Source organism: Salmo trutta, chromosome 37 (genome assembly GCF_901001165.1).
Source record: "Salmo trutta chromosome 37, fSalTru1.1, whole genome shotgun sequence".
Taxonomy (NCBI): Eukaryota; Metazoa; Chordata; class Actinopteri; order Salmoniformes; family Salmonidae; genus Salmo; species Salmo trutta.
Window position 1 is genome coordinate 16,423,571 of NC_042993.1, and position 23,398 is coordinate 16,446,968.

Below are 23,398 nucleotides of genomic sequence, written 5' to 3' on the forward strand. Positions count from 1 at the left end.
CTCGAGCTGCTCACTGATCGTCTTCTCGTATTTTATCTCTAAAGTGCACAAATTCATAAACAAACTCAAGAGCCATAATTTCCGTGGAGAATTACGTCAGACTAAAATGGAATATATTCAGTAGCTTCAAAAGACGCGAGTTAAGGAGGAGGCTGGCTTTGGGTTAATTGTATACCACACTTTACTCGACAGGCCCCCTCAAACCAGATTAGGCTATACTAGGAAATGTCTCTCTCTCCCTCCCTCTCACTCTCTCTCTGTGAGAGTTACGCGACCGCAGGTCCATCAGAGGTTCCGCTCGCTGCACAGAGAATGGGAGAATGGGAGACTTGTCTCTTGAAGTTTCAAGTGATTGTACATCAAAAACGACACAAAATAAACAGCACGCCATGGAATAATGCTTTCTAGCACAGGTGCACTCCTTTTTTGTGTTCTTGATGGTTGCAATTAGTGTCATCTACAAACAATTAAAACGTTTAAAGTGTGTTTCTCTGTAGCCAGAAATAACAGTTATCAAACATAATAAAAGTGTATCATAAAATCGAAATTAAAAGGACTATTTGGCCATAAACAGTGAATATCTGAAAATCCATAGAAATACTACGTGCGTAAAACAGCACAATTTCCCAATGATACATTATCAACACCATGCCAAGTAAAAGGCTTCTCAACGGAGGGGTCAAACTCGAAGGAAATCTAACGTGGGGGTGCTTGCCCTCTAAATAAACTTTCGAGCGTGAAGGGGGAGACCGCAGAGGGCTGAAGTCATAAGAGAGCGAGTTGGAGTGGGGGAATGAGTATTGCACGCAAAACTGAAAAGAGCTGAAAATGCGCAGATTATTTTTGCTTTAATTAACTGTCAACCAACGAGAAGTGCGCGACAATCAAGTAGGTTCTCACCTCTTCGAAACTTGGTACTTTATTACAGTTAGGTGCTGCTGCTGCCAGTGACGCGCGCGGCTCCCAGTTTTTGTCTACTCCGTTAGATGATGGGGATGACGCGATGACCTCCTACACGCAGGGCACAATAAAGTAGCCCTCACACCTGGACGTGCAGCGAACTTCGAGAGAGTATCAGTGGAAGATACAGGAAGAGGACAACTGAAACTGTATCAATATGCCAGCCTCCATTATATGATCTACACTTTCTTTCTTTCTTTGAGTATCTTCTTTTTCCCGCGGTGGATGATAATCTAACGGTTTGGTTGTGGGAATATGCTCACTACGGATACCTGATTTGGTCTCGCTTTGTGGCACACATGAGGATTCTATCAAGGATGTTACTGTCTAAACGGCCCAGGTGTCATTGGGCCATCGTAAATCAGACATCACTCTCTGCGCAGAGCAGGGGATTCTGCTCTTACCAGGAATAAGACAACACGTTCCCTCTCAAAAAAGTGGAATCAAAGCTGCACTTTTCTGGAGGACATTGACATTGGCTATACAAGGCATCATCTCCGGGTTACTATGCAATTACAACTGATCTCCTTTGTTTTGATCTTGACCTGCATGGAATACACTGATTGTCAGCAGCAACCCTCTAGGCATCGGCAACATAAACGTGAGTAAAGAGCGCCCGCGCATGCAGTGAGTTGCTCGCGCGCACACACATGCTCCTGGTGTCGGTTCCATTCAACCCTACTGTAGTGTTGTAGTGCCTATCATTCCATATGACATACATCTTTTCATGTAGATATATACATAACAGAACAATATGGGTACTGTATCAAGGCTAACCGATATGAATTGAACATCTCATACTTGACAATGGAATTTACAATGAAAGATCATAGCATGGCTTTAGGAAATATGCCTAATTGGGTTGGAATGCTTTTTGGTTGAGGTGGAGATGTAATAACATAATCCTGTGGTTCAATCTCTATTACAACATATGAAACTTCCCATGAATATGTCAAAACAATGTTGATGTGGTGGGTAGCTTATAATTTATAATATGATACAGTTTTTTAAGTACAGCCCGCATTTAGTTATAATCAAAGGCAACTCGACCAATCTAAAAATGTGTTGTTTTCAGATCAATAAACTTGAATTTTATTCACTAGGCAAGACCGAGTGCCTCTGTGGAACTCACTATATTGTGTCTACAAAGCAATATGCGCACTTTACTCTCTGCAGCGGCCAATTTTACGCACATGTTCTCAACCACACCGCAGTCAATCATTGGACTGCATGGCGTTCAACATTACATGACCCTCGGGGTTGTCATTTTTTACTGATGAAATTCAACCAGTCACTGCTCCCTGACAGTTTTCTTAGAAGTGTATTCCACAGAGCTCCATCAGCAGTGCGCGCGGCATCCCCTAGTTCCCATCGCTCTCTAGCGGCCAGTGGCAGAGCACTTTTTACGCGGCATGTCTGCCGACAAAGTATGTTATAACTTTCTGATCTAAATTATTCATTACATACAAAGTTCGTCTGAAGTGTATTATATTTGCATTTCACTGATGTTATGGAATGTCTGCAGTGCTTATGCTTCCTTGACAAACTCCGTGCAACACTGAGTAGGAGCTTTGAGCATGTGGCAGCGCGTGCCATCTAACCGCTGTTCGAGGATGCTGATACAGTTATCTTCTTGATTGTAATACATGTAGAATATAAGATTGTGCATTTAATATGAAAATACATGAAAGCCTGGCCATGTTCATCTTTAAAGGGCGTTCTGTGTAGAATTGCCAAAGCTGTAACATATTTTTTTGCTTGCCATAACTGTGACTTTCTGTGGTGATAATATTTTGTGGTGTTGAAAAAATGGAAGAGGGAACTCATATGTTCATATTTAGTTGGCAATTCAGAATACTACCATTTTTCAGTTAGAAATTCAGAGGGGTTAGTATCTTGTATGAAATTATTTACAGTATTTCAAAGCTCTGAAGCAAAACTATCATCATATCCAAAACACAACAAAGAAGCTCAGGTAAATCAGTAGACACTTTACTTTTTTTTTACTGCTTCCTAGATGTTCAGAGTATCAGCAGCATTGACCATGGCAGGGTTTTCCAACCCCAGTTCTGTGTGTTAGTGCTGGGCTGGAAAAAAAGCCAGCTCTTCCAGTAGTTCTCCAGGACCAGAGTTGGAGAACTCTGCATGAAGGTATCCGTTCAGCATCTTTCTTTAAGCCTAATAGATGTTCTGTGTCAAGTAACTCCACGGGTCTCACCCTGTATCTTGTCAGTAGTTTCATGGAGCTTGCTTTATTATTCTCTCTCTGCACTATATTGAAGTTCAAGATGTGCTTCCAGATGTACTCTTCTGCCTTAGTAGAATGGTCGAGTATGGCATGCATCACCTGTTGCCAGGTGGATTGTTATCTGGAAAGGTAGGCTAGTAACAAACAATAGTGGTGTTTTGGGGTATGTCCCATACGTATTGCCTGGAGAAGTGTTTAACTTCTTAACAACCCCTTCTTCAACATGATATGTCTTATCTAAACCGTACATGCCTGCGTAGAAATGGTGGGTCCACATTGGTTTGTGGATGCATTCCAGATAGACAAACGGTGGGTCTCCACTCGTGCATCGCAGCCTACTTAGCTGGTGCTAATTGAAGGAGGCCGACCTGACATATGACTATCTGTGATAATCAGACAGAGAGAGCAGGGTGAATGAGCTCTCAGTCAGGGACCTGACCATGCAGTCAACTGGACAAAAACAGTCCACTTCCTTCTGCCCTTGATGTATCCACAAATGAGAGATATGAATGCCTGCGAGCAAACACAAGATAGCAGAATGATTTCTAGAATAGAGGCCAGAATGATTTCTACGTGGTCTAGAATATAGATGCCAGATGATTTCTGTGTGTTCTAGAATAGAGGCCAGAATGATTTCTAGGTGTTCTAGAATAGACACCAGAATGATTTCTAGTGGGTCTAAAATAGACTGTAGGTGTGAATAACAGATTGGGTTCCTAATAAAGGGAAAGAAGGACAGATAATGAAATAAAAGGAGGGGGGAGATATGCAGAGGTTCAACACCACAGCGTTTGATGAAGAAAACATATTGGAAAGGCAAACTTCTTTTTTTTAGGTCTGTGCCCTATGACTTGCGTGTTTGTCTTCATCATTCTGCTGTTAGCCGTTTTGTTTATATCTACACATGATGCTCAAAATAAGCATGGTTGTTTTCCTCTTTTGGTCAATGATTTTAACTTTACAAGTGGTTCAAGCAGTTCAGGCAATTAAAACCTCACAGTACAGACTTCACAGTACAGACCTCACAGTAAAGACCTCACAGAACAGACCTCACAGTAAAGACCTCACAGTAAAGACCTCACAGGACAGACTTCACAGTACAGACCTCACAGTAAAGACCTCACAGAACAGACCTCACAGGACAGGCCTCACAGGACAGACTTCACAGTACAGACTTCACAGTACAGACCTCACAGTAAAGACCTCACAGTGAAGACCTCACAGGACAGACCTCACAGGACAGACCTCACAGTACAGACCTCATGCAGGAACATTTGTATTGTGGGTATGCAAGCCACCTAATTGATGTTGGGCAATTCCATGGTAATAGAATTACGATGAGACTCAGATTTCTTACTTTAAAATGTATACCAAACAAAAAACATTGATTTCAAAGTTTAACAAACTATATACACAAGGACTACTTTTAACAATTTCCATTGACAATGTTACAAAAACCCATTTCCAGGAAGAACTTTACATCTGCACAGATTTTCCAGAAAGTGTAGATTTTTTAAAATTTCTTATGTAAATTGTTCAAAGAAGTCATTATGCATAGAGTTCTATCGTTTGTTAAACTTTGAAATCAATGGTTTTTGTCTGACATACATTTTAAAGTGAAAAATCTGATTCTTAGCATAATGCTGTTACCATGGGATTGCCCTGTTGTGTCAGTGCGAGCTAGGCAAGGGCAGGCAAAATTCCTCTGTGTTAAGGGTTCTGTGAATTAGGGGGCCTTTGCAGGAACACATGTGGGCAAATGGACAGCAGTTGTAAAGATTGCTAAGATATTTCAAACACAATCTCCGTGATCTATTGCAATCTGGCGGCTAACCCTGAAGTGAAGGAGGGAAAAAAGGCCAACAACTCACCCACGGCATGATATGCCAGAGAACTAGGAGGAAGAAACACCTACTGCACACACTGATATGCTCCTTGCATAGCTCTGCAGTGGTGAAAACTGAGACTAGCTCTTACCATGTGTCGCACTCCCAGAAGTTGCCCCAGAGATGTTCCCCATATGAACTGATATAGGATCTGCGTACCTTCCCCAAACCCTTACCTTGACCATCAAGGGAAATCATTACAAACTGACCATAGACCAGTGTTTAGCTCTAGCAGTAGCAATCCAATCTGTACTAAATGAGCTCAAAATATCTGACTCAGTCAGGTGCTCCCTATCATTGCATCAGGTACTATGCATGCCATTCTCTGGCCTTTAACCCAGTTATTGAGTGGGCAGATGTATTACATTTTTTACCATTGTAGCATATAAAAAAACTGCAACATTTCCTCTCTGCCCCATGGAAACATTTGTAGAATTGCTGAAAATCTGATTTAAACTGCAACACCCCCCCCCCCCCATCATGACAAAAGGCCATTAACTTTAAAGCTGCAAATATTTCTCTCTGCCGCCAAGAGGGGGACACTCAAATGTTTTGCGCGCGAGGTGGGGGGCTTAGGGCCCCCAAAAACCTGCACACATTAAAGTCATTAGCCTTATGAACATAGAAACTTGGTTGCAGTTTCTATGCTATAATGATAAAAAAGTCATTTCAACGTCTAGTTTTGATTTACATTTGGTTGAGTTGCCAGCTAACATGAATTCAACGTGAAATCAACCACATCAACAAAAATCACCACATAGTTGGATTTCGGTAAAAATGTGTGTAAAATAAAGTCAAAATTCACTTGCGTTGATAACTTTTTGCAATCAATTTTCCACGTTAATTCAACGTCATCACATTCAATTTTTTGTTGTTGAAATGACGGGGTAACAATGTTGATTCAACTAGTTTTTGCCCAGTGGGTGGTAATCAGAATGTGCGTCAAGTTATATGGCTATGATTTGATTAATGTTTGAAGTGACATTTTATGATTACCTTCAAAAAAGCTATTATTTCACGACCCTAAAAAGGGATTGTTTACCTGAAATGTTTTTAAATAAATCATGTAAATTTGTTTGGCCCGCGGCCCACCACTCAGATTATATTTTGTCCCACCAATCCCAAAAGTTTGAGCACCCCTGGTTTAAAGTAATCCAGAGCCACCCGCTAGTACCATTTTCACATCATGCCAAACCAAACCATAATGTGCTGCTCAGATAGGATCTTTTCACATGTCCTTTCCTGCATGGTTCCAGCAACTAAGGTACAGTAGATGCATAACCAGGCACAATACAGCTCAGTTCATCTTGGTTCAGCTTGGCTCAGTAGTGTGAAATGGCAATATATGTCCTCAGTCAGGTACTCACTTGCAGTTCCTGCTGGTAGTCCTAGTATATACCCAACCTTTTCTCCTCTCAACCAGTCTGTCCTCATCTCCACCATCCTCTGAGGTCAAGCTCTATAAAGCTCTACTGCAAATTCAACAAGAGTTGAGAGTTAAGCCATTTGACGTGCTGCCCTACAAATCAGTCACACATAGCTTAAATCAGCAGCAGCAGTCAGGACACATGAGGTTTCACTTGTGCCCAGTCCAAGATGACAGTTTATGGTAATGGTGCGCTGCTCAGTTCCCCATTTGTCTGTAGTCTTCTCACATACTGTGATGACACTATCCCTCCTTCAAAGACACTGTCCTACCCTGGGCATTTTATAGCCTCCTTATTATAGTAGAGACTGGACACATTTATGCAGGACTTTAACCTGGAGACCAACATTTTGGAAAAGTCTGAATAATAAGACTTTCCTGTAAACATTTTGCGTACATAAAATGTTAATAATTTCAACCTGAGCAGGGGCCAACCTCCACACCAACCATCAGAGAAATTGGATGTTATTCACATTCTGGCAGGGCTTTTTCTGAGCCTATGGAAATATCTCTGACACAAGGCTTGCTATCTGAGTAGGATGTATAGGCCTACAGCCAGGCAGTTTTGCAATCCCTTTCTAATCCTACCATCAGTCATAATGAAAGCTCAGCCTTTCCCTGTTTCTAACACAGTCGACCCTGTGAACCATGTGGGTCGACAGATAGGCTTATCTTCAACACGAAGCATAATGAAGATTAATTTGAGACATGTTGCAAAGTTATCAGTACCAGTGCCGATTACTCATCTTACTCATTTGGCCGTGTTCGCATTGTCATGGCCAGACAGTCAGCTGGAGGTCTGTCTGAATATTGATAATGTTGCGAAATTGTTTCGTCCTTTTAGTCATAGTACAATGAATAAACTGTACTCCTTCTGCGGAGAGAGCGAGAATAAGAAGTGCGCAGCTTCTGGCGTTGCGTGCAAACCTTGGTATGCTTGACGTCTCATTTGATTCTTTTTCCCTCCAAGAGAGTCCACAGGCCTGCTTGTTGCTTGTCATTTTTAGTATTGAGTTGTTCTATGGTCACTGTTCCCAGAAAAATATGTAAATCTGTAGCATTTTGTCACTATCCAAACGCTTTGTTGGCTATTTGGTATCCTCGTTGCGGTAGTTGGATAGAAGTCATTACTTTAATACAATTCTACACAACTTCATGCACACAATTTAGAAGACTACAAACAGTTCATATAGTCTGAAGAGCTATATTTGTTTAAATGTAAGCAGTAGTCCCTCTTTATTTAATTGGCAGAGAGAGAGAGAGAGAGAGAGAGAGAGAGAGAGAGAGAGAGAGAGAGAGAGAGAGAGAGAGATGGCTCCTCTTGCAGCCAAATATGTATTTGCCTGCCATAGCCTGAGGGACACTGAATAATAACATCTAGATAGTAAGCAGTAACTTACTTATTATTACTATTATTGTTATTACTGTTATTGTTATTTCTATTATTATTGTTGTTTATCATTCCAAATAGTAGTGGTATGGGTAGTAATGGTAATGATAACAGTTTAGTCATGGTGGTGGTGATAGTAGTGGTGGTAATGATGATAGTAGTTGTAGTACTGATGTAATGGTGAAGATGACCGTTATTTAGTTATAAGTTAGTTATAGATTCATTTTCCATATTTATATTTTTATATTTATTGTATTCTACTATTTTACTATTATTTTACTACTATTTTATTGTTATTATTTTTAATTTTGTATCATTATTTACTGCCATGTTATATTATTATTTGTTATTGTTTATAATTGTATTACAATGTATATTGTATACATTGTTGCTTTGGCAATATTAACACAATGTTTTTCATGCCAATAAAGCAGCTTGAATTTGAATTTGAATTTGAATTTGAATTTGAGAGAGAGAGAGATTTGTGATGTGTTGAGTTGCAGTGTTGGTTAGCACCTTCATCTGTCTCACTGCCACAGTAATATATTCAAACTAGAACCTGGATTGGCATTGTCGATTCTATTAAAAACGTAGACTATCCCCATGTACACATTAGTTCTATTGAATGTAAATGATAGTGTAACAACATGTTGAGGGAGGTTCCTCTGTTCCACCGTTGTTGGTTGGTTTAGTGTGGCTGGGTGATGATGCACCTGTTGCATATTGTTAAAGTCAGGTTCAGTACCATGTCAGTGAGGGATGAGAGTCACGTAGGAGTGACGTAAGACAATGATCATGTTGTTGTCTCAATTACTTTAGTTGAATACACTTATGTTATTACAAGGCACTCTGGATAAGAGTCTCTGCTTAATCAGTGCTTCTCATCTTTGGGTAGCAGTACCCTGTGAGGGTACCTGCCAACCTGGCCTGTACACAGGGTACTTGGAAAGGACCTATACACCTAACGATCAGTTGTACAGGAGGAGTGGGGTACTTCAGGCAGATCAAAATGTGGTTGGGGGGTACAGTATCCAAAAAAGGTTACGAAACCCTGTGCCAACTGATTGTATGGTTGCTTCCCAAATGGCAACCTATTCCTATAGTGCACTACTTCTGCAGTGCTCTATAAAGTCAATGAATGTTGTGCCATTTGAGACACATACAAAGTCAAATATCTAAACTGACTTTTGTCCTTCTGTGCCACATCATCTCCCTCCGTCTTACCTGCAGAGATCCCAGGGGTGAGCTCAGGGTGCCAGGGAGGCTGTCTGACCTGCTCTGATTATAATGGCTGTCTGTCCTGTAAGCCCCGCCTCTTTATCTTCCTGGAGAGAAATGGGATGAGGCAGATCGGAGTGTGTCTGCCTTCCTGCCCCAGCGGTTTCTACGGCACCCGCTCGCCAGACAGAAACACATGCACAAGTAAGTTGCATGACTATTACCAAAGACGTTTATAACCTACCTCTACTTTTACACTAAGGGACGGTTTACATAGACAGATTAAGCCTAGTCCTAGACTAAAAAGCTCTTTCAACTGAGAATCTCCATGCATTTTAGTCCAGGACTAGGCTTAATGTGTATCTGGGAAACCAGCCTGTAGTGTTTTAGTGTATGTATTACGTCTATTTGGTATCACTGCATGCCAGTCACTCCAAATGCATGATCTTCTATTGTTTTGCACAATAAAATCTCATAAAGAGATGTGCATCTATGTGCAGCCAATTGTCCTGTTTTAGAGTGCTGCTCATTCTAACATACTGCATGTTCAACAAATCACTTCAAGAGCAACATAAACGTGCAGGCTGTTGACTGACTGACTGGGTGTTTCAGAGTGCAGGCCGGAGTGTGATTCTTGCTTCAATAAGAACCTTTGCATGCGGTGCCGAGCGGGGTACTATCTCCACCTGGGCAAGTGTCAGGAGAGCTGCCCAGAGAGCCTGGTCTGCAGCGACACACAAAGGGAATGTGTTCCCAGTGAGTAGAATATTAGACTCTTACGTTATTATCAAGTCCTGATGGTGTTGGTGTTAGACACGTTACAGAGGGGACAGTGTAGTGTATTAGTGTTACATATTTGTTTCTGTCTCAATCACGATGTAAAATGTGGAATTAAAATAACGTATCGTATTGCATTTGGTTTTCTACGAATGGAAGAATGCCGTTAAATGTAATTGTAAAGGTCTTTGTTGTGTGTGTTGATGTGATTTGACTCCAAGGCAGGTGTTATATTATGTATGTGTTGGTGTTTCAGAGTGTCCTGTGGACTGTGATGCCTGTCTGATCAATGACACATGTACGAGGTGCAGACCAGGCCTGTACCTGCTGCTGGGGAAGTGTCACCACGTCTGTCCAGAAGAGTCTGAACCAAACGACAAACTCATGGAGTGTTCCCTTCAAGGTGAGCTCCAGAACAAGGAGGAGAGAGTGTTTACCAGTGGAGGCTGGTGGGGAGATCTGAGGATGGGCTCATTGGGCTGGAAAGGAAAAGTATGGAACACATCAAACACATGGTGTGTTTAGTATCTAGCCAAAATAATAAGCCCAACCTCTGATTTGAAGTGGCACTAGCCTCCACTGGTGTTTACTTCAAGTGCTTTACAGTGTCTTTGCCCTTCTATATGTGCGTTTTGGTTGTGAATATCTTTGGACTGTGCCTCTTGTAACATACAGTGTGTTTCTCCCCCTCTTTCTTAATCATTTGTGCAGTGCACTGCGAGGTGGGTGAGTGGGGCGAGTGGAGCCCCTGCTCCCAGGCAGGGAAAACCTGTGGATTTAAATGGGGTGAGGAGACGAGGACCAGGGAAGTTGTCCAGTTCCCTTCCGCCTACGGAAAACCCTGTCCCCCCATCTGGGAAAAGAAAGAGTGTGTCCTCAAGAGGAGGCGATGTCCAGGTAAATACTATAATAACTATACGGTAATCATCAGTAGTAGGACAGGTCACTATCTCCATTGTGAGTACAGTTGTAGACTAGAGTTCCGGAACCAACTTTGTCTCTAGACTATAATCTGAAATGACTGGTCAGTTTTTAAGGATATGCATTGTGGTTAGTGGATAATGGTTAGTGGATAATGGTTAGTGGATAATGGTTAGTGGATAATGGTTAGTGGATAATGGTTAGTGGATAATGGTGAAACGCCTGTGTGTTGTTGCTCCAACGCTTCGTATCCAGACTTTACGGATTATACAAATATGTCAAAACCCTCAATATTTCCTCGTAAACATTGATTTGATGATTTCTAATGAATTACCAAAAATATGTTTTCAACCGAAGCCAAACAGAAAGAATGTTTGTAAGAAGGAGTTGGGGGTCATAAACACATATTTGCTTGTTGCTTATTATATTTGTATGTGGTTTGTTTGTCATTGGTGGCTGAGGGGAGACTGATCCTTCAGCAGGCCCTGACTGTAGTGTTAAGGGTCAGATAACAGGCCCTCAGCCCCCGAGCCCCCCAGGCCCCCCAGCCCCCCAGGCCCCCCAGGCCCCCGAGCCCCCCAGCCCCCCAGGCCCCCCAGCTCCCCAGCCCCCCGAGCCCCCCAGGCCCCCAGCCCCCCAGGCCCCCAGCTCCCCAGCCCCCCAGGCCCCCGAGCCCCCCAGGCCCCCGAGCCCCCCAGGCCCCCAGCCCACCAGGCCCCAGACCCCCAGGGTCTCCAGGCAGCCTTACTTACAGCACAAACACAACCCCTCAGTAGTGATTCAGCAGAAAAGTTTACTGTGAAGCAGAAACACACAGACTCCTCAAACATCCTCCCTTGGGGAGCCATGAGGCGACGAGGGGAATCAGCATTAGTTTAGACTAATAACAGCAGCTGCCAACACACACACAGATCTGAATACACACGCACATCAACTTGTCCCTTTAAAAACCATAGGTGGTCATTTGTAAAGAGTCCTGGTTGGGTTGAATCTGTCATTTAGGCTGTGAAATGTGGCCTCTGCTCCTCCCCCTGTCTGTCGTCTTTCTCTCTTTCTCCCCTTTTTCTCCGCCCTGCTGATACTCTCTCTTGCACACCCAAAGAAAACACACCACCCCTCCTTCCTCCTGAATGGGGCTCCTGTTCCCCTGTCCCGTAGTGGAGTGGGGGGCTTAGTGTGGAGTCGGTGCTGTGCTGATCGGCCTGAGCGGGGTGGAGGCAGGCCAGAGCTGTGGGTGGTTAGGTGGGTGGGTGGGTGCATGTTACACACTGTAGGCCGAGGCCTGGTTATCACACACACACACACACACACACACACACACACACACACACACACCACACACACACACACACACACACACACACACACACACACACACACACACACACACACACACACACACACACACACACACACACACACACGGTTATCGACCTTGCCCCTGCGTGTGATTACCCAGCTGCTTCCCCCGGGTCGGCCGGCCGGCTCCTGGAACATCCAGTGAGCAGAGCTAATTATCTGCTCTGGCGCGTCCCCTCTGCTCCGTGTTTACGTTCCGCATACGCCACGGGGTCACTGGTCCGACCTCCGCCAGCTCGCACTAATCCCCACCAGCCTCTCAGACACTGATACATCCTCCTCCCTCTATCCCCTCACCCCTCCATCTTCCCTCCATCGCTCCCCAAGGGCCTCCGTCCATCCCCAGACCAGGTTTATTTGTTATTTCTCCAGCCAAGTTTCGTCTTTCTCTAGAAAGAGCTCTCACTCTTTTTCTCTATCTCTTCTTTTCTCCCTCTGCCTCTTTTCTCCCCCTGTCTCTTTTCTCCCCCTTTTCTCTCCCTGTCTCTTTTCTCCCCCTTTTCTCTACCTGTCTCTTCTCTCCCCCTTTTCTCTCCCTGTCTCTTTTCTCCCCCTTTTCTCTACCTGTCTCTTCTCTCCCCCTTTTCTCTCCCTGTCTCTTTTCTCCCCCTTTTCTCTACCTGTCTCTTTTCTCCCCCTTTTCTCTACCTGTCTCTTTTCTCCCCCTTTTCTCTCCCTGTCTCTTTTCTCCCCCTTTTCGCTCCCTGTCTCTTTTCTCCCCCTTTTCTCCCCATGTCTCTTTTCTCCCCCTGTCTCTTTTCTCCCCCTTTTCTCCCCCTGTCTCTTTTCTCCCCCTTTTCTCCCCCTGTCTCTTTTCTCCCCCTTTTCTCCCCCTGTCTCTTTTCTCCCCCTTTTCTCCCCCTGTCTCTTTTCTCCCCCTTTTCTCTCCCCATGTCTCTTTTCTCCCCCTGTCTCTTTTCTCCCCCTTTTCTCTCCCTGTCTCTTTCTCCCCCTTTTCTCTCCCTGTCTCTTTTCTCCCCCTTTTCTCCCCATGTCTCTTTTCTCCCCATGTCTTTTTTCTCCCTGTCTCTTTTCTCCCCCTTTTCTCTCCCCCTTTTCTCCCCCTGTCTCTTTTCTCCACCTTTTCTCTCCCTGTCTCTTTTCTCCCCCTTTTCTCTCCCTGTCTCTTTTCTCCCCCTTTTCTCCCCTGTCTCTTTTCTCCACCTTTTCTCTCCCTGTCTCTTTTCTCCCCCTTTTCTCTCCCTGTCTCTTTTCTCCCCCTTTTCCTCCCCTGTCTCTTTTCTCCACCTTTTCTCTCCCTGTCTCTTTTCTCCCCCTTTTCTCTCCCTGTCTCTTTTCTCCCCCTTTTCTCCCCATGTCTCTTTTCTCCCCCTGTCTCTTTTCTCCCCCTTTTCTCTCCCTGTCTCTTTTCTCCCCCTTTTCTCTCCCTGTCTCTTTTCTCCCCCTTTTCTCTCCCTGTCTCTTTTCTCCCCCTTTTCTCCCCATGTCTCTTTTCTCCCCATGTCTTTTTTCTCCCCCTTTTCTCTCCCTGTCTCTTTTCTCCCCCTTTTCTCTCCCTGTCTCTTTTCTCCCCCTTTTCTCTCCCCCTTTTCTCCCCCTGTCTCTTTTCTCCCCCTTTTCTCTCCCTGTCTCTTTTCTCCCCCTTTTCTCTCCCTGTCTCTTTTCTCCCCCTTTTCTCTCCCTGTCTCTTTTCTCCCCCCTTTTCTCTCCCTGTCTCTTTTCTCCACCTTTTCTCTCCCTGTCTCTTTTCTCCCCCTTTTCTCTCCCTGTCTCTTTTCTCCCCCTTTTCCTCCCCCCTGTCTCTTTTCTCCACCTTTTCCTCCCCCTGTCTCTTTTCTCCCCCTTTTCTCCCCCCTGTCTCTTTTCTCCCCCTTTTCTCTCCCTGTCTCTTTTCTCCCCCTGTCTCTTTTCTCCCCCTTTTCTCCCCCTGTCTCTTTTCTCCCCCTTTTCCCTCCCTGTCTCTTTTCTCCCCCTTTTCTCTCCCTGTCTCTTTTCTCCCCCTTTTCTCTCCCTGTCTCTTTTCTCCCCCTTTTCTCTCCCCCTTTTCTCCCCCTGTCTCTTTTCTCCCCCTTTTCTCTCCCTGTCTCTTTTCTCCCCCTTTTCTCTCCCTGTCTCTTTTCTCCCCCTTTTCTCCCCCTGTCTCTTTTCTCCACCTTTTCTCTCCCTGTCTCTTTTCTCCCCCTTTTCTCCCCCTGTCTCTTTTCTCCCCCTTTTCTCTCCCTGTCTCTTTTCTCCCCCTGTCTCTTTTCTCCCCCTTTTCTCCCCCTGTCTCTTTTCTCCCCCTTTTCTCTCCCTGTCTCTTTTCTCCCCCTGTCTCTTTTCTCCCCCTTTTCTCCCCCTGTCTCTTTTCTCCTCCTTTTCTCCCCCTGTCTCTCTTGCCCGCTCCCTCCAGCTCTCCCTAATGGCTGTTGTTTTCTAACTTCTTCTCTTTTGGCTCTCTCCATCTGTCTTTTCTGTTTTTAAACAGAACGTTGTAACCTCCATGTCACCCCCAGTCCTCCCCCTCCTTATGAATCAGAGAGCAGGAACTCTCAATATGAATCAAGGAGGTTTTATGCTCCTTATCCACAAAAATGACAACAGGAGCTGGACTTTAAACAGGTCCAGTACTTAGAGAAATATGGAATGTCACAGAATGAATCACGGAGCAAGAACCCTCACTTTCACTCTTCCTCTTTAATACAACTCTGATTTGGTCGTTTCATCTCTAGTAAGCTCTGTTGAGCTACAGTAGCCAGAGGTGTCATGTCATTTCCGTGTACAGTGTCCTCCTCCCGCTCCTTCAACATGCTTGGTTGTCGTAAATGTTTACATACATGTCCTCGCCCGCCTGCCTGCTGTCTCTTTTGTGTTAACAACTGCGGCTAATTTGTCCTCCAAACCACCGTTCCCCTATCTATCTAACCCAGCTAGAAGGTAGCCCCCTCCCGTCCCTCAGTGAGGGGGAGCGGGACAGGCATCCCGTAGCCTTCAAAGCTCCGGGCATTTCTCCTGTGGGACAGCTCAGAGCCTTTAATCCCAGCCTGGCTCCCGCCAAAAGCCCCCTGGACGACAGTGTGCCTGCCATGGAGGATGTTGCCCCCTCTGCGTCATTAGACTAATTATGCTCCTGCACATCCCCTCTCTGACAGCGGGCCAAACTGTTTCCCCGCATGCACACACAGGCACCCTAACACACAAACACATAGCCGGTCTGCACTCCAGTGAGCACTGAGCAGCATGATGTCTAGTACTTTATGCAACCAATACACTGTAGGGTTATCAGTGTAATCGCACTGCATAGGAGTGTGTGTTGGAGGGTGATCCCGAGAAACAATTTCAGCTGTTTTCTTACACTCACCGCTCTCTCTTTCATTTTCTTTCTCTGTCTATATCTCCCCTTTTCACCCCAACTCTATGTTAAAATTGTAAATAATCAATGCCATATGACAGTTCAATGAAAGTATCAGTTCAACTGAGATATCTAGCTAGGGCTAAGCAACGTGAAAGCCAAGCACTTGCATAAACTCTTGTGAAGTTGCAACACTTTTGAAAGCTGTCCTTAGTTACAGTCATCTTAGAATCCAGCTCTGTTGATATTACTTTTACAGTCATTTTTCACAGTTCTATTTACAGTTTATATAAACCACATACCTGAACCTGATCGTACTTTACGTGGACACACGTCACATCAAAATGTTAGTTTTACATTAGCTGCACCCCCATACACACACACACACACACACACACACACACACACACACACACACACACACACACACACACACACACACACACACACACACACACACACACACACACACACACAAACCATCCCAAAAAACACTTCCAGTCATCCACTGCAGTGTAGCGGGGATGACCATGCTGGTAAGAATGTGCTAAATCCCTGTTGAAAGTGTTTTAATTCAAGTGTCTCCTTCAGGTCCACTGCATCGCTGGACAGTTTATAGAATTCCTAGACACAGTTCAGACAGACAAAAGCCTTCTCTGATTAACATACCCAGTAATCACCTCAACACGAGCCCAGATGAAGTTGTGCCTTGGATTTTAGGAAACCCAGAGATTATGACTAAGCCGCTTATCTTTAAATGGTTATGACAAACAAAACAATGTGTGTAGAGGGGACTTCCTGTGTTGAAAGAGCCAGAGGTGGGGTGGGATGGGAGTAGAGTCAGATTCAGAATGCTGCTCATCTCTTTTTCGCTCTATCATTCTCTCTCTCTCTCTCTCTCTCTCTCTCTCTCTCTCTCTCTCTCTCTCTCTCTCATTCTCTCTCTCTCTATCATTCTCTCTATCTCATTCTCTCTCTCTCATTCTTTCTCATTCTCTCTCTCTTTTTCTTTATCATTCTCTCTCTGTGTCTCTCTCTATCTCCCTGTCTCTATCTGTGTCCCTCTCTCTCTATCTTCCTGTCTCTCTGTGTGTGTGTTTCTCTCTCTCTCTCTGTCTCTCTCTCTCTATATAAATATATATATACATATACCCCTGTCTCTCTCTGTGTCTCTCTCTCTCTATCTCCCTGTCTCTCTCTGTGTGTCTCTCTATATCTCCCTGTCTCTCTCTCTATCCCCTTGTATCTATCTTCCTGTCTCTCTGAGTGTCTCTCTCTGTCTCCCTGTCTATCTCCTTGTCTCCCTCTGTGTGTCTCTATCTCCCTGTTTCTCTGAGATTCTCTCTGTCTCCCTCTCTCTCTATGTGTCTCACTCTATCTCCCTGTCTCTCTCTGTGTGCCTCTCTCTCTATCTTCCTGTCTCTCTTCCTGTCTCTCTCTCTGTCTCCCAGTCTCTCTGTGTGACTCTCTATCTCCCAGTCTCTCTGTGTGACTCTCTCTCTATCTTCCTGTCTCTCTCTGTGTGTCTCTCTCTATCTCCCAGTCTCTCTGTGTGCCTCTCTCTCTATCTTCCTGTCTCTCTGTGTGTCTCTCTCTATCTTCCTGTCTCTCTCTGTGTGTCTCTCTCTATCTCCCAGTCTCTCTCTGTGTGCCTCTCTATCTTCATGTCTCTCTGAGTGTCTCTCTCTCTATCTCCCAGTCTCTCTGTGTGACTCTCTATCTCCCAGTCTCTCTGTGTGACTCTCTATCTCCCAGTCTCTCTGTGTGACTCTCTATCTCCCAGTATCTCTGTGTGCCTCTCTCTCTATCTTCCTGTCTCTCGGAGTGTCTCTCTCTCTGTCTCCCTGTCTCTCTCTATCTCCCTGTCTCTCTGAGTGTGTCTCTCTATCTCCATGTCTCTCTGAGTGTCTCTCTCTCTCTCTCTCTGTCTCCCTGTGTGACTCTCTATCTCCATGTCTCTCTCTCTGTGACTCTCTCTCTATCTCCATGGCTCTCTCTCTGTGACTCTCTCTCTATCTCCATGTCTCTCTCTCTGTGACTCTCTCTCTATCTCCATGTCTCTCTCTCTGTGACTCTCTCTCTATCTCCATGTCTCTCTCTCTGTGACTCTCTCTCTATCTCCATGTCTCTCGCTCTGTGCCTCTCTCTCTATCTTCCTGTATGTCTCTCTCTGTCTCCCTGTCTCTCTGTCTCTCTCTCTCTATCTCCCTGTCTCTCTGTGTGTCTCTCTCGCTATCTCCCTGTCTCTCTGTGTGTCTCTCTCGCTATCTCCCTGTCTCTCTCTCTGTCTCCCTGTCTCTCTCTGTGTGTCTCTCTCCATCTCCCTCTTTCTCTCTCTTTATCTCCCTGTGTGTCTATCTCCCTGTCTCTCTGTGTCTCTCTCTGTCTCTCTATCATGCTCTTGCTCTGTCACTCTCTTGCTCTCTCTCTCTCTCACACTTTCACTATCTAGTTATCTCTCACTCTCTCTTGCTCTCACTTTCTCTCTATCCCTCTCTACACCCCCACACATTGTTTGGACCCTACACTCCTGCTGCAAGCGCAACCCACCAAAGCCCTTTCAATAATGCCTCTTTCACGCTGCACTATACACACACACACACACACACACACACACACACACACCATACAAACACACACATATGCCATAAACACACACTGGACACACACACACCCTACAATCTTCCTGGCCTTGTGGGAAGTATGGAGGCCTCTCCTCCTCTCCTGCCCTGAGCTCAGATAGTTCAGATAAAGATTACAGCTGGGGAGAGCTAGCACTAGTGCTAGTGCCAGCGCCAGCTTTGTCTCACCTTTGAGGCTGGTGGGCTTTCATTATTCCTGCCGACCAGAGCCAGGGAAGACTAAACAGAGTTGGATGGTAGGGCCCTATATCGCACTGGCTGGACCCCAGGAATGTGTGGGTCAGCGTTGGGCTGGCGTGCGCTGCGAGCCCTTCTCTGCCTGGTCAGGACGGAGCGGAGCTCAGAGCACGGCTGGGCTGATTAATGGACACAGGCTGAAGGGGGGCCAGGGGGAGAGAGAGGCTCCGTGCCTACCTCAGCAGTTTCGCAATCCTGCTGCTTACACATGGACAGTACAACACGAAGAGGGCCAGTTTCAATTTGTCAATCTGTCTTTTCTCTCTCTCTCTCTCTCTGGGGGGGGTGTTTTATATTAATGATGTGGGGCTTTTCAGCTTTCAGTGGTAAACTCTACAACATTCCATGAAATTGATTTGTTTATGAGATGGCGAAAGAGCAGATCAACTGAGCAGATAAACTATTTAAAGGCATTCTATTTTTGACAAAGCCTTTTAGCGGAGAATTGCAACAGCTGAAATAAACCTTACTCACAGGGTGTGGCCACTGTCTGTGATGCAAGGCTGACCTCTAGTGGTGAATAGGGGGAACATGTTTGTACTGTGCCATATTACAGAGTTACTCCCTGGACAGCCATCGTCACACCCATTCTCTCTTCATATTCATCTTATTCTGTATATCTTCATCTGAAAGTGCAGTTCCTGCCATGACCCTCGACCAGCTCTCCGTGTAAAGTCATGTAGATCACTTGAAAATATCAGAGTTTAATCTACAACAGAAATCATTATAAAGAAACTTTAAAATTGATACATTGGACGGGCTGTGTACAGAAACAGAATTGTTTTCTTTCCTTGGTAAACTCAAAAGGCACCTTTTAACGAGATGCCAGCAGTTGACTAACAAGTGTTTTCTGTTCTGTGTTTTTTATATCTCTAGGACAAGGCAAAGGGAGGAAGGGTGAGCGGCGGGGCGAGCGGAGAAATCGTGACAACCGCCGGGACAAGGACAGCCAGGATGAAAGCCGGCGGGAGAGGAAGAAGGACAGAGAGAGGGAGAGGGGGGAGACAGGTGACCGGGAGGACTCTGAGAACAGGAACAAGACAGAGCAAAGACGCCGGAGAGGCCAAAACAGAGACCCTGTTGTCTCACCTGAGGGAGGAGGTCCTACACAGTAACGGAGCCTGGAGGAGCCCTCTCACTCCACCCCCTCTTTGTCCCCCTCGCCCCCTCAACTCCTTGCTGAAGGGGTGCTGCTGCTACCTGTATTATTTAAATATATACTGTATATGCACAAGAGAGATGGGGTCACTCGATCGGGCCACTACAGACTCTAAGTACTTCTCCCCTACATACCTACTTACCTACCTACCTGCCCCCCTCCACCACACATCACTGAGAGGCCGCCTCCCCCTTCCCGTCCTGTCCTCTAGTTTCACCAGACCAGAGAGACCCAAGAATGCTGTTGATTGGACGGGAATGAACAAAACTGCTCTTGTGATTGGATGGGACTGTACAGAGAGGAGAGGAGTGAGTCAGGACAATGTAAATGCTTGTTGAATCGGTTATTTAAAAGGGTCCCGCCCAGTTAGAAACAAACGTTGCTTCTTGGTTTGAATGTAGGTTTCATTTGTGACATTATGTAGAATTGTTGTTGTTGTTTAAATGTCTGTATGTTTTTGTTTGTTGTTTTTTGCTGAGTAAATTATCATGGGATATCAGTAACAGAAAGACAGACAGTCAGATGTGGTTACTGCATCCAGATGTATAGTAAACATATGAGACAAACCGACTGAATTGATTTTGTGACAGAATAAGGACGGACCCCAGTGTTTTCCTCCCAACTTCTTATTGATCATGTTTGTTCAGAAGTGTTCTGGACAAAGTGCTAGTTTGTCTATCTGTAAGCAGGATCTGTGCTTTCACTAAAGCCACCTGAGCAGAAATCAAAAGCATCTGTATGTCAAATAAACTATAATGGGTTTGTACTTGTCTTTGTTTTTCATTTGTTATCTTTGGGCAATTCTATGCCTGAAAATATTTTTGGTATCTCAGATTGTTCTGGCAACTGTCAAATAAAAACTTCATTCAGGGGAAGGATGTTTGACATGCTTTTTCAATTTGTATCACAAACCATTTGGGGGAAAATCATGATAAAAGTGAACAATTTAAAAAATATATATATATTTCAGAAACAAGACACTCCATATTTTAGAGCACACTATATGGAGTAAAATGACACCGCGATGGTGTCTTTATCATGTACAGTTCATGGATCATCTTACAGTGGACATCTATAGGTCTAAAAGGGACGAATTGGCCACTTTCATCCCACAAAATAGTTTGTAATACAAATCTAAAAAACATATCAAACATCCTTACTCCCATATGAAGTTTCTATGTGAAAATAGCTAGAACATTCGGAGATAACCAAAATATTTTCGGGACACGGTACTATGGGATCGCCCCTTTATTATTTGTCAACTACATCAATAAACACTCTCCGGAGACCTGCCTTTCTAATTTCAGATTCACTGAAGTTGTTCATTTTTGCAAGTATTTTGAAGATATATCCATCCTAAACACGGTTGTTTGTAAGTTTATATAGGCCTTCACATAAATTGCATTAAATAGATGGTCATAGATGGTCAAACAACTGTCAGTGACACGCTGAATCAAACCCACCACAATCTTACTTACCCTTATTCCATTCCATTCCATTCAGCCAATAGTACGTCCCGTTTAGCCTTGTGAGGGGAATGGCCCGACGCGGCCAAATGCTCTGTCTAAACGCAAATACAGTTTCGGTAACATTTGGAATTTAACTTTCATATAATCGAGAAATATTCTATTATATCCAAAAGATACACTTACTGTACGCAGTTTAGGACAGTTGTATTTTGAGAAATACATGCGATCCAGTCGGAAATGTGGAATGGAATAGACCAATGGAATGGACCAATGGCAATGAGAGCGCAAGATGAAAGGAAGTGTGCTAGCAGAGGTGGTGTGTGAAAACAGCCAGGTGCAACATTGCAAAACTGCTCACAGTAAGTCTATCTTTTTTATTTAATAATAATACAATTGAAAGAATCTTTCTCGCTTACATGAATGTAAAGTTCCAAAGGTTTATAAAACCGTATTGCTAGAAGGATTAATAACGTTTCTTAACATTAAAACTGAGTGTTGGGATTGTAGTCGTTGATCCAGCTGTTGTCCATACATTCAATTGAGAACTCAAGGGCTGGGTACACTGTAACTAAATATTATTATGTAACTGGTTCCACAGCCTTTTTTTTAAATTTTCCAACATGAGAAAACGTAGGCAAAAATTCAGTCAACTTAAAATGTGTTTGTTCAGTTTTGTCTTATATGTTCATTAAACTAGAAAAGTATTATTTTACCAACAGAAAAAGGCTGTGGAAATAGTTACACACTGTAACGCCCTGGTCATAGAGAGGGGTTTTTGTTCGTTATTTTGGTTAGGCCAGGGTGTTACATTGGGTAGGCGTCCTATGTGCATTTTTCTTTGTTGATTTGTTTCGTTGATTTTGGCCGTGTGACTTCCAATCAGGCACAGCTGTAGAGTGTTGTTGCTGATTGGGAGTCACACATAAGTGCCTGTTTTTCCGTTGGGGTTTTGTGGGTAATTGTTTCTGTTTAGTGTTTTGCACCTGACAGGACTGTTTGGCTGTCGGTTTTCTTGTTTTGTTTTGTGTAGTGTTCTTTAGTAAATTAAACATCAATGATGAACACTAACTCCGCTGCGTATTGGTCCACTTTCTCAGACGATGACTTCTCTGTTTCGTCTGACGACGAAGACAGCCGTTACAGAATTACCCACCAAAAACGGACCAAGCAGCGGAGGAAGGAGAGGCACCAGGAGAAGGAAAGTAATATGGACTCATGGACTTTGGAGAAGATGGAGAGGAACGTTCAGGATTCCTGGAGATGGGAAGAATTAATGGACGGAAAGGGACCATGGGCTCAAGCTGGGGAGTATCGCCGCCCGCAGTGGGAGATCGAGGCAGCGATAGCTGAGAGGCGGTGGTATGAGGAAAGGGAGCGCAGCAGACACGAGAGGCAGCCCCCCCAAAAAAAATTTTGGGGGGGGCACACGGGGAGTTTGGCGGAGTCAGGCAGTAGACCTGAGCCAACTCCCCATGCTTACAGGAGGCAGCGCAGTACTGGTCAGACACCGTGTTATGCGGTAAAGCGCACGGTGTCCCCAGTACGCGTTCATAGCCCGGTGCGCTATAGACCAGCCCCCCGCAAGTGCCATGTGAGTGCAGGCATCGAGCCAGGACGGGTTGTGCCAGCTCAGCGCGTCTGGTCTCCGGTGCGCCTTTGCGGTCCAGGTTATCCCGCACCGGCTCTGCGCACTGTGTCTCCAGAGCGCTGGGAGGGCCCAGTTCGCCCAATGCCTGCGCTCCGCCCGTGCCGGGCCAAAGTCGGCATTCAGCCTGGAGTGTGGGTAAAGAGCCTACGTACCAGAACTCCAGTGCTCCCCCACAGCCCGGTTTATCCTGTGCCTCCTCCTCGGACCAGGCCTCCAGTGGGTCTCCCCATCCTGGTTAAGCCTGTGCCTCCTCCACGGACCAGGCCTCCAGTGGGTCTCCCCATCCTGGTCTCTCCTGTGCCGCCTCTACGGACCAGGCCTCCAGTGGGTCTCCCCATCCTGGTCTCTCCTGTGCCGCCTCCACGGACCAGGCCTCCAGTGGGTCTCCCCATCCTGGTCTCTCCTGTGCCGCCTCCACGGATCAGGCCTCCAGTGGGTCTCCCCATCCTGGTCTCTCCTGTGTCGCCTCCACGGACCAGGCCTCCAGTGGGTCTCCCCAGCCTGGTGAGTCCAGTGCCTGCTCCCAGAGCCAGGCCTCCTTCATGTCTCCCCAGTCTGGTGAATCCTGGGCCAGAGCCGCCATCGCCGCCCGCCAGCCGGGCGCAGCCATCGTCGCCCGCCAGCCGGGCGCAGCCAGGGTCGCCCACCAGTCCGGAGCCGCCAGAGCCGCTCGCCAGTCCGGAGCCGCCAGAGCCGCCCGCCAGTCCGGAGCCGCCAGAGCCGCCCGCCTGTCCGGAGCAGCCAGAGCCGCCCGCCTGTCCGGAGC

The 23,398-nt window shown here is 45.5% G+C and overlaps 1 protein-coding gene across 2 annotated transcripts; it reads left to right on the forward strand.

Annotated features, from left to right (window-relative positions):
• Positions 1 to 733: 733 nt before the first annotated feature.
• On the forward strand, positions 734 to 20,816 carry LOC115176882 (R-spondin-3-like). 2 transcript variants are annotated; one of them, XM_029737238.1, is made up of 6 exons: positions 734 to 1,561; positions 9,141 to 9,332; positions 9,741 to 9,884; positions 10,162 to 10,308; positions 10,617 to 10,802; positions 19,233 to 20,816. In XM_029737238.1, exons 1-6 carry the CDS (start codon positions 1,468 to 1,470, stop codon positions 19,469 to 19,471), a joined length of 1,002 nt encoding a protein of 333 aa, XP_029593098.1. In that variant the 5' UTR covers positions 734 to 1,467; the 3' UTR covers positions 19,472 to 20,816. The 2 variants fall into 2 exon arrangements, with proteins under 2 accessions (XP_029593098.1, XP_029593097.1); XM_029737237.1 differs by lacking the exon at positions 734 to 1,561 and adding an exon at positions 1,827 to 2,387.
• The last annotated feature ends 2,582 nt before the right edge of the window (positions 20,817 to 23,398 follow it).

Coding starts and splice junctions, on each gene's coding strand:
- LOC115176882 (XM_029737237.1), top strand. CDS start 1,955: ATGATACAGTTTTTTAAGTACAGCCCGCATTTAGTTATAATCAAAGGC. Junction 2,388..9,140: donor GCGGCATGTCTGCCGACAAA/GTATGTTATAAC, acceptor TCTTACCTGCAG/AGATCCCAGGGGTGAGCTCA. Junction 10,803..19,232: donor CAAGAGGAGGCGATGTCCAG/GTAAATACTATA, acceptor TTATATCTCTAG/GACAAGGCAAAGGGAGGAAG.